The sequence below is a fragment of the Chrysochloris asiatica genome, unplaced genomic scaffold (genome assembly GCF_000296735.1).
Source record: "Chrysochloris asiatica unplaced genomic scaffold, ChrAsi1.0 scaffold00124, whole genome shotgun sequence".
NCBI lineage: Eukaryota > Metazoa > Chordata > Mammalia > Afrosoricida > Chrysochloridae > Chrysochloris > Chrysochloris asiatica.
Window position 1 is genome coordinate 5,375,973 of NW_006408642.1, and position 13,254 is coordinate 5,389,226.

Below are 13,254 nucleotides of genomic sequence, written 5' to 3' on the forward strand. Positions count from 1 at the left end.
AATTAGGAAAATATGCACCTTTGCTTTCTTTTACTACTTTCAGAATTTCCTTTTTTATGTTTAAATCTTTAATGAACTTGAAATGTATTTTAGCATATAGTGAGTTGGGACTAGATATTATTCCATCCAATTGACTAGTACATCTTCCTACCATTTATTAAATAATTTCCTTACATATGTTAATACCATCTGCTTTAGACAGGGTTTTTTAGTGAGTCAGAACCATTAACATAGATATATAGAGAGTAGCTGATGACAGTTTTCTAACGAATTGGTCCATGGTATGATGGAGGGTCTACCACTCATCTGTCAGTTTGTCGTACTGTGGTGGCTTGTGAGTTGCTGTGATTCTGGAAGCTATGCCATGGGTATTTTATATACCAGCAGGGTCAGCCATGGTGGACAGGCTTCAGGTGAGCTTCCAGATGAAGATAGACTAAGAAGGAGGAGTGATGAACTACTTGTGAATATTTAGTCACTTATGAGTAGCAGAGAAACACTGTCAAATATAGTGCCAGAAAATGGGGCCCTTAGGTTGGAACGCACTCAAAATGCAACTGGGGAAGACCTGCCTCCTCAAAGTAGTTTGACCGTGATGACGCGAATGGAGTAAAGCCCACAGAACCTTCATTTGCTTATGGGGCACAACTCAAAATGAAGAGAAACAGCAGTAAACATCCATTGAAAATCGGAACATGTAATGTACAAAGTATGAATCTGGAAAAATTGGAAGTCGTCAAAAATGAAAGGGAACGCATAAACATCAATATCTTAGGCATTAGTGAGATGAAATGGACTGGTATTGGCCATTTTGAATCTGAGACCACATGGTTTACTATGCCAGGAATGAAAAATTGAAGAGAAATGATGTTGCATTCATTGTCAAAAAGAGCATATGCAGATGAGGTACAAAGCTGTCTGTGATAGAATGATACTCATGTGCCTACAGGTAAGACCAGTTAATACCACTATTATTCAAATTTACACACCAACATATAAAGCCAATGAGGATGAAATAGAAGAATTCTATCAATTTCTTCAATCTGATATTGATCAAACATGCAATCTAGATGTATTGATTATTACTGGTGATTGGATGCAAAGGTTGGGAGCAGAGGAAGGATCAGTAGTTGGAAAATATGGCCTTTGTGATAGAAATGATGCCGGAGATTGCATGATAGAATTCTGCAAACTCAATCATTTCTTCATTTCAAGTACCTTTTTTAGACAGCATAAGAGACAACTATACACATGGACCTCACCAGATGTAATACATAAAAATCAAGTTGACTCCATATGCTAAAAGAGATGATGGAAAATATCTATCTATATCATCAGTCAAAACAAGGCCAGGAGCAGATTGTGGAACAGACCCATCAATTGCTTACATGCAAATTCAAACTGAAGCTGAAGAAAATGAAAAGAAGTCTACAAGAGCCAAAATATGACCTTGAATATATCCTACCTGAATTTAGAGATCATCTGAAGAACAGATTTGATAGAGTAAACACTAAAGACTGAAGACCAGAAGAGTTGTGGGATGACATCAAGTACATCATACATGAAGAAAGCCAAAAATCATTAAGAAGACAAGAAAGAAGGAAAAGATCAAAATGGATGTCAGAAGAGACACTGAAACTTGCTCTCCAGCTTAGAGATGCTAAAGAAAATGGAAGAAATGAGGAGGTCCAAGTGCTGAACAGAAAATTCAAAGGTCAACTTGAGAAGACAAAGTCAAATACTACAATAAAATGTGCAAAGATCTAGAGTTAGAAAACCAATAAGAAAGAACACGGTCAGCATTTCTCAAGCTGGGGGAACTGTAGAAAAAAATTCAAGCCTCAACTTTCGTATTGAAGGATTCTTTGGGCAAATTATGAATGATGCAGAAAGCATCAAAAGAAGATGGAAAGAATACACAGTCACTGTACTAAAAGGAAATGGTTGATATTCAACCATTTCAAGAGGTAGCATATGATCAATAGCCAATGATACTGAAGGAAGAAATCCAAAGTGCACTGAAGGAATTGGCAAGGAACAAGGTACCAGGAATTGATGGAATAAAAACTGAAATCTTTCAAGCAAGTTGAAGCAGTGCAGAAGGCTATCACTCATCTCTGCCACGAAATTTGGAATACAACTATCTGGCTGACTGGTTGAAAGAGATCCATATTTATGCCCATTCCAAAGAGAGGTGACCCAACAGAATGTGGAAATCATTGAACACTATCTTTGATAACCCATTCGAGTAAAGTTTTACTAAAGGTAAAACAGAAACGGCTCCAAGCATACATTGACAGAGAACTTCCAGAGGTTCAAGCCAGATTCAGAAAAGGACATGGAACGAGGGATATCACTACTGATGTCTGATGGATATTGGCTGAAAGCAGACCATACCAGAAAGATGTTTACCTGTGCTTTATTGACTAAGCAAATGGTTTTGATTGTGTGGATCATGACAAGCTATGGGCAACATTTTGAAGTATGCGTATTCCTGAACCCTTAATTGTGCTCATGAAGAATTGGTACATGGTCCAAGAGGCAGTTGTTCGAACAGAACATGGGAACACTGGTTTAAAATTTAAAAAGGGATGCGACAAAAAAAGGCTTGCAACAGGGTTGTATTCTTTAACCGGACCTGTATGCTGAGCAAATCGAGAAGCTGAGTTGTATGAAGAAAAACATGGCATGAAGATTGGAAGAAGACTCACTAACAACCTGTGTTATGCAGATGATGCAACCTTGCTGAAAGTGAAGAAGACTTAAAATATTTACTGATAAAGATAAAAGACTACAGATTTCAGTATGGCTTGTGTCTCAATATGAAGAAAACAAAAATACTCAAAAGTGGACCAATAAACAACATTCTTATCAACGGAGAAAAGATTGAAGTTGTCAAGGACTTCATTCTTCTTGGATCAACTATCAACACTCATGGAAGCAGCAGTCAAGAAATCAGACGACATATTGCATTAGGCAAATATGCTGAACAAGACCTTTTTCAAGTGTTGAAGACCAAAGATGTCAGCTTGAGAACTCAGGGCCTCTGACCCAAGCCATGGTATTTTCAATAACCTCATATGTTTGCAAATGCTGGACAGTGAATAAGGAAGACCGTAGAAGACTTGATGCTTTTGAGTTACGGTTTTAGAGAATATTGTAAGTGCCATGGTCTCCAAAAGAACCAACAGATTTTTTTTTGAAGTGTAGCCAGAGTGCTTCTTGGAGGCCAGGATGACCAGTCTTCGTCTCTCGTACTTCGGACATATTGTCAGGAGGGACCATTCGCTGGAGAAGGATATCATGTTTGGTAAGGTGGAAGGTCAGATAAAAAGAGGAAGACTCCTAGAGAGATGGATTGGCAAAGTGACAGCATCAGTGGACTCAAGCGTGGCAACAGTGGTGAGGTTCTCAGACCCAGAACTGGACAGTGTTTTGTTCTGCTGTGCATAAGGTCGCTATAAATCGGTACCAGCTCGGTGGTAGCTAGCAACAACAACAGTGGTGGAGGGTGTGGAAGTTCATTGGCAAGTCCAAAATCTGAAGGTAAGCCAGTAGGCTAGAGATTCTATCAGTCTCATGTCCCAAAACCTATATGTCAAGTGATGGGGAAAGTAGCAGGATTCTGGAAAGATTCTTTTTATAGCGTATAGGCAGAATACGCCACAGGGCAGTCTTCCTTTTTGCTCTTAAAGACCTTCAACTTATTGAGTAAGGCCCACTTAAATTATGGAGGCTAATCTGGTTTAAAGTCAACTGATTAAATCGCATATAACTTTTCTGGTAGCATAGTGTTTACAAGTTGGACTGATAATCTCACAGTCAGCAGTTCAAAACTTACCAGTGGTTCCTTGGGAGAAAGATGAGGCTTTCTGCTACTGTAAAGATTTACAGCCCTGAAAATCTTATACACGGGTGTTGTGAGTTGGAACTAACTCCACGGCACATAACTACCACCGACTATAACAAATCTAGATTAGTGTTTGACCAAACAACTGGCCTCCCATAGCTTTGTCAAGTTGACATTTAAAGGTTAACTCTCACACCATCTCTAATAAGTTTAAAGTTATTATTTATGGGACTCTTCCATTACTTATTTTTAATTTAATGTTTAGCATGTATAGCTTTTTTATATTTAGAAAATCACAATTCCCAAAATGCTTTTTGTGAAATACTTTAAGTGGTGGTGGTGTTAAGTGCCTTTGAGTCAGCTCCAACTCATAGTGACCGTGTATAGGGTTTCTGAGGAGTGGCTGGTGGGCTTGAACCGCCAACCTTGCGGTTCAAACCAACATTGCAATCCAGCACATTAACCCCCAGTGACACACCAGGCCTCCGTTTTAAGTATTATAATGTTGAAAATGCATTTAAATATTTCAAATAAATTTCATTTATGGTCATAAATACTACCTAAAAATGCAAATCAATTAAAACTTTATTGTTGAATAGAGATTTAATCATCAATAATTTTAAATGATGCCTTCTGTAATTAAAGGTAATATCAAAAGCTGGAAAAATGAATTTGTTTATATTAAGTTTACTCCAAAGAAGTCCTGGTATGGCACTGGACTGCAAAATTGATTAGAACTTCAAGGTAGGCTGTTCAGGCTCACCAGCCACTCCTAAACAGGGTCGCTGTGGGTCATAAACGACTCAACAGCAGTTAACAACTTTACTCCCAAGTAGCAGTTATTGAGTGCTGTCAAGTTGTTTCAGAAGCATTAGCTCCCTTATATAGGGTTTCTGAGGAGCAGCTAGGGAGTTTGAACAGCCAATCTTGTAGTTCACAGTCCAGTGCTTATCCTATAGCGCCGTACCAGAAAGGAGGCCAAAGCAACAGTAGAAAATTTAAGTCAATATTTAGTATTTTAAATAAGATAGAGTAGAGTTGTTTTCAAGATTGGCAATAGATTAGCTGTTTAATTGACATTTAGTACAGACTAGTAAATCCAGTATGTTGTCATAGCTTAGTACAGAATATAGAGTTAATTCGCTTGTACTTATTTAACTATAATCTCTTCACAGTATAGATTTCCAGGCAAGATAACTATTAAAGAAGAAAAAGAAAATATTTATGAAGACTGCGAAAGGTTTGTTACATGATTTCTCATTATAAAACATTAGTCATGAATATATAATTAATATCTTTGAGTGTATGTGTGCTTGTGCTACTGTACCATTATGCCTTAATGGGTATAATTTAATTCATGTGTCAGGTGTACCCAGATAAATGAGTATTTGAAGTTAACCTGAAGGTAAATTTGAGTCTTAAAATTCTTAATAAATTTTCTGAGCCATTAGAAGAGTTTTTGAGGAAGGAGTAATAACTAGTGAGAAAACAAAACAATGAATGCATATATGACTTTTATGAGGGTGTTATTGAGTCCATCCCAGACAATGGAACAAAGCACTGCCCAGTGCTGAGCAATCCCCATAATCAGGTCAGACTAATGTAGCCCATAGGCTTTTCATTGACGGATACTCAGAAGTAGATCATTAGGCTTTTCTTTTTAGGCCATTTTAGTCTGAGGGTCAGAGTGGCCAAAATCAGATGAACATTGCTGTTTGCAGATAACAGATGCAGTAAATAGTACTGGGAGCTGCAGTAGACTCACTTTTAAGTGGAGTCAGTTCTTACTCATAGCCACCCTGTAAAGGGTTTCCAAGGAGCAGCTGGTGTGTTTGAACCGTTTATCCCACAGCATCACACCAGTTTTAGGTCCAGTTGTTGTTGTCGTGTGCAGTCGAGTTGATTCCAACCCATAGCAACTATATACATAGTTGAAACCATAGTATAGGGTTTCCGAGGAGCAGCTTGTGACCTTGAACTGCCAACCTTGCAGTTCACATGGCTTTGAAGTCTGGCACGTTAACCCACAGCGCCACACCAGAACTCCTTTAGATCCATTAGAACACCTAACACTACTGAATTAGAGTTGTAAGAAAACTTGGAGATGCCCTGATTCACTCCTGACCTCTCATTCTCATTTTGCTGGTGATAGAAGCCCAGGAGAAGTGAATATGTCCCGATCCTTTTCTGTTAAGGCAGTTTGTTCATAAAGTGAAGTTCCTGGAACTTGTTAGATGTGTAAATCATTGGGACGCACCTACTGAATCACAAACTCTGGGAATGGTGCCCATCAATCTGTGTCAACAAAATACCAGCTCATCCTGATGCATGCTCAAGTGTGAGAACCGGTTTGTGAAGGAAAAGGCTAGATAGAATTAGATTGGCACAGTTCTAGGGTGATCTTAAAGAAAAGTTAACTTGTTTTTTTATATTGAAACAATTTCATTTACAAACAGTGTTATTGCAAAATCTGTAGAGATTTATCATCCGTTCCACTCGTAACATAATAATAATGTGACATGGGTCAAGTCACGATCACCCTGGGCTCAAGTCATCCATTCAAAAGTAAAAGAATTGCACTAAATAATCTCAGTCTATAAAATTCCAAAATTCTTTCTTTCTTGTTTTATGTTACTATTTTTTTGTTTGCCGGGGTAGTAAGAACCACTGGTTGCGTAGTGGTTGCGAATCGGGCTGCTAACCTCACAGTCGGCAGTCCGAAAACTACCAGCTGTTCCACAGGAGAAAGATGAGGCTTTCTGCTCCCGTAAAGATTTATAGCCTTGGAAACCCTGTACAGGGTCATTACCCACTGATAATTACAATGTGAGTTAGAAACAAAGAAGGGTCAATAGTTGGAAAATATGGCCTTGGTGACAGAAATAACACCAGTTTGCATGATAGAATTTTGCAAGACCAATGGCTTATTCATTGCAAGTACATTTTTCCAACAACATAAAAATGGCAATACTACATGTGCACCTCAGATGAAACACACAGGAATGGGACTCCACAGTACTTAACAACAGTGTTGATTACACATGGCAGTTGATAATCACAAATTGGAGAGAAAGGCGAATGTCTCTACTTTGTGTGGAAATTTCTTAACTCCATCATTGCTACTAAATTTCAGTTATTGTATAAGTGTTTCCCTCACTTACTGTTATTCAGGACTTGGAACTGGTTCATTCCTGTTCAATCTCCTGCTGAGACTTTGCATTTCTATCCCAGATATACTGAATCAGCATGTACAGCTTAACAAGATCCTCAAGGTATTCTTATGTACACCCTCACCTCACTTAATCAGCTATATCGTTATTCAACATTTCAAATTTAGGACAATAGTAAAAAACCTACCTTACTATTTCACATTAACAACATATGTCTGGCAGTAATAGACAGCTAAGATGCAAGGTGAGAGTAATGCTAGCTGTGATGGTGACGGTTATGTGTCAACTTGGATGGACCATGATTCTCAGTGGCTTGGCAGTTGTGCAATAATATATTTTGTGATCTCACATGGTCATCCTACATTTCCTCATAATGACCTGGTCTGTGGAACCTAACCATGTCAATAGTTGAGGAGAAGGGTGTACTTAAGAATCACTTGGGCATCTGGTTAAAATGTAGATTCTCATTCTGTATATTTGGGTTGGAAATAGAAATTTTAAGCAGGAGGTCACACCATAATGAACTGTTCAAAGCCAGCTGAAAAAGCTTGTCAGAATTGTTCTTCAGATAAAACATTATAGTATCTGAGAGAGAGTGTCTTTCTCTTAAAAGTAAATTCATGTATATCTATTCCTCAGCGTTGAGGTAGTATCCTCCCTATTCCTTGCTTAAGTTCTTTATTTTTTAGATAAGTGATCTCCAAATGAGATTTTTCTAAACTGATTTTATGTTGTTATTATGGCTAAATGTCATCAAATCAGTTGTGATTCATAGGGTTTCTGAGGAGCAACTGGTGGGTTTAAACCACTGACCTGAGGTTAGCAGTCCAGTGCTTACCCTACAGCAGCATACCAGGACTCCAAAATGGTTATGTAGGAGCTCACATATTAGAATACAAACAAAGCTGTTTAAAGGTGGCAACCCTGGAGCATTAACATTTTTTTACACTTTTCCCCAAAGGAAACTGCTAAGTAGTACGCATATAGATTTATTTATTACGTTTGCATATCTTGGAGGGAATTTTTAATTCATTTATTTCATTGCACTGTCAACAGATTAATTTAATTGGATGACCTTTGCTGGATTATAACAATTACTCCTCACATTGTCTGGCATAATTAAAATTATTTTACTCCAGTTTAAACTCCTTACTCTCCTACCCCTCTTCTACTCATAACCCAACCATTTAGCAGTAGTTTTTCTAGTTAAGAAGACAGGTACAGTTTACTGAAAATCAAGTGCTTTGAATCCTTAAGTATTGTATTTAAGTATATAATGTAGGTAGCGTTCATATGTGTTTGTACTTATTTGATTATCATTACTTTAATGTTTTAAAAATACATTTAAATTCTAATTTTGATTTTTATGCTCATCCAGCAAAGACTTGAAAAATGTAGAGATTATACCTGGTGAATGTCAGTTAGCAGCACTGGGTCCAAAACCTCTGTATTTATTGGTGCCACCGTTAAATCTAAGTGCTCATCAAGAAGACTCAATCCTGAGACCCTGGATGAATGGTACTGTTTTCTTAATCAATATTATATTGACTTTCAGTAATATAGAAACTGTGCAGGGTAGTTTTCCACCAAAAGCAAAAAAGATCTTTTAAAATTTTGAAACAAATATTGTTCAGTACCATCAAGTCAGTTCCAACCCATAGCAACCCTGTATATGGTTTCCAAGGAGCAGCTGGTAAACTTGAACTGCTGACCTTGCAATTCAAACTGACTTTGCAGTCCAGCACATTAACCCACAGCACCATACCAGGATTCCGAAACAAGTATAAAATTTGTTAAAATTTGAAATATGTGTACATTTGTGCATTTGCTTAGTGCTTTTGGTAGAACAATTTCTAAAATAGTTGTATGTGATAGTAGTGTTGTTGTTAAGTGCCGTCAAGTCAATTTTGACTCATAACGACCCTGTGTAGAGTTCCCAAGCAGCAGCTGGTGAGTTTGAACAGACAACCTTTTGGTTGCAGTTCAGTGTTTATCCTATAGCACCATACTAGAATTCTGAAGAATAATTAACAAATTATAAAATTGCTTTGGGTAGCTCACACTTCACTCTTCTGTACTTTCTTATTACTCACTTCATGCTGCCTTATGTTACATACTACATACCCCATGATGGTAACATGTTTTATTTTTTAAAGGCTTCCATGCGTAGTGTAAATTACTGTAAAGCTATACATCATAAACATCAGCTTATTCCAGATTATATCTTGATGCTGCTAAGGTAAAAATGAAATTATTTTGAATAAAAAAATTAATTTGTTACTTTAGAAAAGACTCAATGTCCTAATTCTCATTTTAATAAGACCATAAAAGGGTTGTGCTTCCTAGTCTCAGTAGTTGTCTTCTTTAGAAAAGTGTATTGTGTATAAAATTTGTCACTAACTTTGAGTAGTGTCATTTGAATGCATTGTTCTATGCTTATGGGTTATGTAAAATATAAGATGATATCTTCAGTTTATAAATCCAAAACCAGACCCAGTGCCGTCAAGTTGATTTCAACTCGTAGTGACCCTGTAGGACTGACTAGAGCTGCTCCTTAAAATTTCTGTAAATCTTTAGAGGAGCAGACTCCCTCATCTTTTCTTTGGAGTGAGTAGTAGGTTTGAACTGCCAATCTTGCCATTAATAGCCCAGTGCTTCAATCACTGCGCCATCAGTGCTCCTTTTTTTCATTTGTATAGTGAGTTTAGTAGAGTGCGGGGATTCCATAGGCCTTGGCCTGAAAACAACAAGGCTACCCTTTTGAGCCAATCAGCCACACCATGGGATAAAGATGAGTCCTTCTGGTCCCATAAAGATACACAGCTTCAGAAACCCTACAGATGTTTGCTATGAGTCAGAACCACTTGATGGCAACTCATAGAGACCCTGTGCACAACAGAACAAAACAGCTAAGCCAGAGCCCATCATCGCCACCTCTTGCTAACCCATCTCATTGGGGGTCTTCCTCTTCTTCTCCGACCCTGCACTCTACCCAACGTAATATTCTTCTCCAGGGACTAGCCTCTCCTGATAGCATGTCCGAAATCTGAGAGTTGCAGTCTGGTCATCCTGGCTTCCAAGGAGCATTCTGGCTGTACTTCTTCCAACACAGATATGTTTGTTCTTTTGGCAGTCCATGGTACTTTTAATATTCTCCTCCAACACCATAACTCAAATGCATCTATTCTTCAGTCTTCCATATCCACTGTCCAACTTTCACATGCAAATGAGGTTATTAAAAATACCATGGCTTGGATCAGGCATACCTTCATCTTCAAAATGACATCTTTCACAACAACATAGTGAGTTTAAAATGTTTTAAATCGGGTTTAAAAACATTTAAAGTGTTTAAGATGGCAACCATTCTGAATTGCACAATAATATACTATGGCAGCACAGTCTGTAAATTAAGCATGAAAACTCCCAAGTAAAACTTGAATGTACATAGTACTGATCACTGTTTCATAGTTATAAAAGAATAAACATTAACCTATTGGTATGTAATGTCATTTTTTATTATTTCTAGATTTCAGATTTCCAGGAAAACATTCTCTTTTAAAGTTGCAGAATCCTGAAGCTAGTGAAATATTTAAAAGGGAAAAAAATCTAGGAGTAAGTTTCCCACTTTTTAAATTCATAATGTGTTACAGCATTCACTTTGGGGTCTTTGTGTTTTCCCTGTCCATCCTTGGTTCTTTAGCTGTTTTGGACAGTATACAGATACTAGAATGGGAATTGGTGGTTGTTGTTGTTAGGTGCCATCATAGCGACCTTATGCACAGCAGAATGAAACAATGTCTGATCCTGGGCCAACCTCACTATTATTGCCACGTTTTGAGCCCGTTGATGCTGCCACTTGGCCATTCCATCTTGCTTGGGGTCTTGGTGGTAAAAAGAAAAAACTAAGTATTGAATCAGGATACTCATAAGTAACACAAGAGATTGAAAGCAGAAGAAAGAATATCCAAAACAAAATACAGGAGAATTTCTTGTGATACAAAAGGAAGTTGTTAATATAAAGCAGGTTATGGGGAAAGTATATTGTAAAAAGTTCTAATGTTCATTTCACTTTTTGTGCTAATCAAAAAAGCTAAGGCAAGTTTTTGTACCAGATAAATGCACCTGAAATATAATGCATATGATAATAAAATTAACTTTTGGTAAAAGTAGGAGCAGATACATGAGAAAGAAGAGAGAATGTATAAGCTTTTAAAATATGTAAAGTAATAATAATACATAAAGTAAAGCAATAATAATAACCTTGATTTGGAGTATTGTATACTAAGGGAAATTTAAGTGTACAGTTAAATCACTTTAAATTTTTTTTTTTTTAATGTAAATTGGAGTTTTATTTTTTCTTATCAAAATAGCAAACTTTCTCTTGCGATTGTTTTGAGTATGTAGTAGTTCTGGTTACTTCAGGTGGTTTCTCACTTGATTATAGTAAGTATTTTACAGTTAACAGGGGATTTGTCTAATTTTCTAGGTGTTCCAGAAACCTCTAGGGTTAATTATACCTCATAGATACTGCAAATTTCATTTTAATACTTTACGTGGCTGTGAACGATCACAGTGTAAGTTTACTCATGTCCCTGAGCAAGGAGATGAAAAGGTAAAATACACAAAGTCTTTAAAGTAGAAATTGTTTTCATAACTATTTCAGTCATGCATTTTAATTAAGATTTTCATGAACTCCTAATGGCATAGATGAGGTTTGCTAGATATTGTGCTTTATGTAAGTGGAATTATACAATATGTGTTCTTTTTTGTCTGAATTCTTTTGCTCAGTGTTTTTGAGAATATAAAACTTTTTTGCTTAATTGTAGATATTTCTTTCTTATTGCTTTATAGTATTTAATATTCCAGGGTGAAAACATCAGAATTTATTTTATTGGTATTTATTACCATTATGGGCATTTGGATCATTTAAAATACTATAGTAGTGATGCTGTCAGTATTCTTCTGCCTGTCTGTTGTTGAAAACAGTATACTTTCTGATGCTTTATACTGGAATTGCTGCATTATAAAGTCTAAATGTTCAATTTTAATACATACTGCCAAACCATTTTCCAAAGTGGTTGTACAAATTACATGTGCAAATTACAGCTTAGTCAGCAATATGTGAGCGGTATAGTTGCCTCACATCCTCTCTAGCTTCTGGAAGTATCAGCCTTTCAGTTTTAGTCATGCTTGTGGATTGCTTCACTGTGATTTTAACTTGTATTTCCCTGATGATTGATGAAATTGAGTATATATCCAAATATTTGTTAGATATATGGATTTTTTTTAGTATCTGAATTTTTTGCCTATATTCTATGGGATATTTTTTCTTACTAGTCTATGAGAATATGTATTCCAGATACAAGTTCTTTTTTGGAGATACGTAATACGCATATATATGTGTATTTATGTGTGTATAGCAAATACCTTCCTGCTTTATAAGTTGCCTTTCATTCTCCGGAAGGTATTCTTTTATAAAACAGAATTTCTTGATTTTTATTATAACCTAATTTGTCAATTTAAAATTTTTTTATGATATTACTATATGGCATCCTGTTGAAATCTGTGCCAGGATCATGAAAATGACTGTCTTTTTTGCCATTGTACTGCAATGTCGCCCATGTCATAAGTCAGCCAACTATATATGAATGGGCCTATTTTTAGGCATTGTTCTAATCCATTGGTCAAAGCATTTATTCTTAAAAATTATTATTTTTAAATGACCTTAAGGATTTTGTAATGAATTCAGTATGCATTTCAAACCTGTGAGCTAACCTAACATCAACTTTTTTTATTCCAGTACTATAAATGCATTTTAAAAATTTAGTATGAGCAAAAAGATAGGATTGAAATTTGTGTCATTTTTCTGAAAAAGTAATTATATATTATTTGGTTACTTTTGCAGGTTTGCATGGATGCGTTTAAGAAATATATAAATATTGATGAGTTGTGTTTGCTACAACGTGCAGGTATTAAACAATTGAATGGTTGCTATAAATTCATTAATGTGGATGTTTCAAACAGTGTGTTGTTATATCTTGTAGTTTGAAAGTAAATTTAGTACCTTCTAAGTAAGAAGCTCTGGTAGCGTAGTGGTTACGAATCGGGCTGCGAACCTTAAGGTCAGCGATTCAAAACTACCAGCCGCTCCGCGGGAGAAAGATGAGGCTTTCTACTCCCGTAAGGATTTACACCCTCGGAAACCCTGGACAGGGTCGCTATGGGTCGGAACCG

General features: G+C 36.6%; 1 protein-coding gene across 1 annotated transcript in view; it reads left to right on the forward strand.

Moving 5' to 3' along the window:
* TOPAZ1 (testis and ovary specific PAZ domain containing 1) overlaps positions 1–13,254 on the forward strand; it is a 109,626-nt gene that overhangs the window by 27,811 nt on the left and 68,561 nt on the right. The window contains exons 5-9 of the mRNA XM_006868775.1: positions 5,026–5,090; positions 8,399–8,538; positions 10,547–10,632; positions 11,507–11,632; positions 12,926–12,989. Of these exons, the coding sequence (XP_006868837.1) occupies positions 5,026–5,090; positions 8,399–8,538; positions 10,547–10,632; positions 11,507–11,632; positions 12,926–12,989 (481 nt within the window). The remainder of the gene's footprint in view (positions 1–5,025; positions 5,091–8,398; positions 8,539–10,546; positions 10,633–11,506; positions 11,633–12,925; positions 12,990–13,254) is intronic.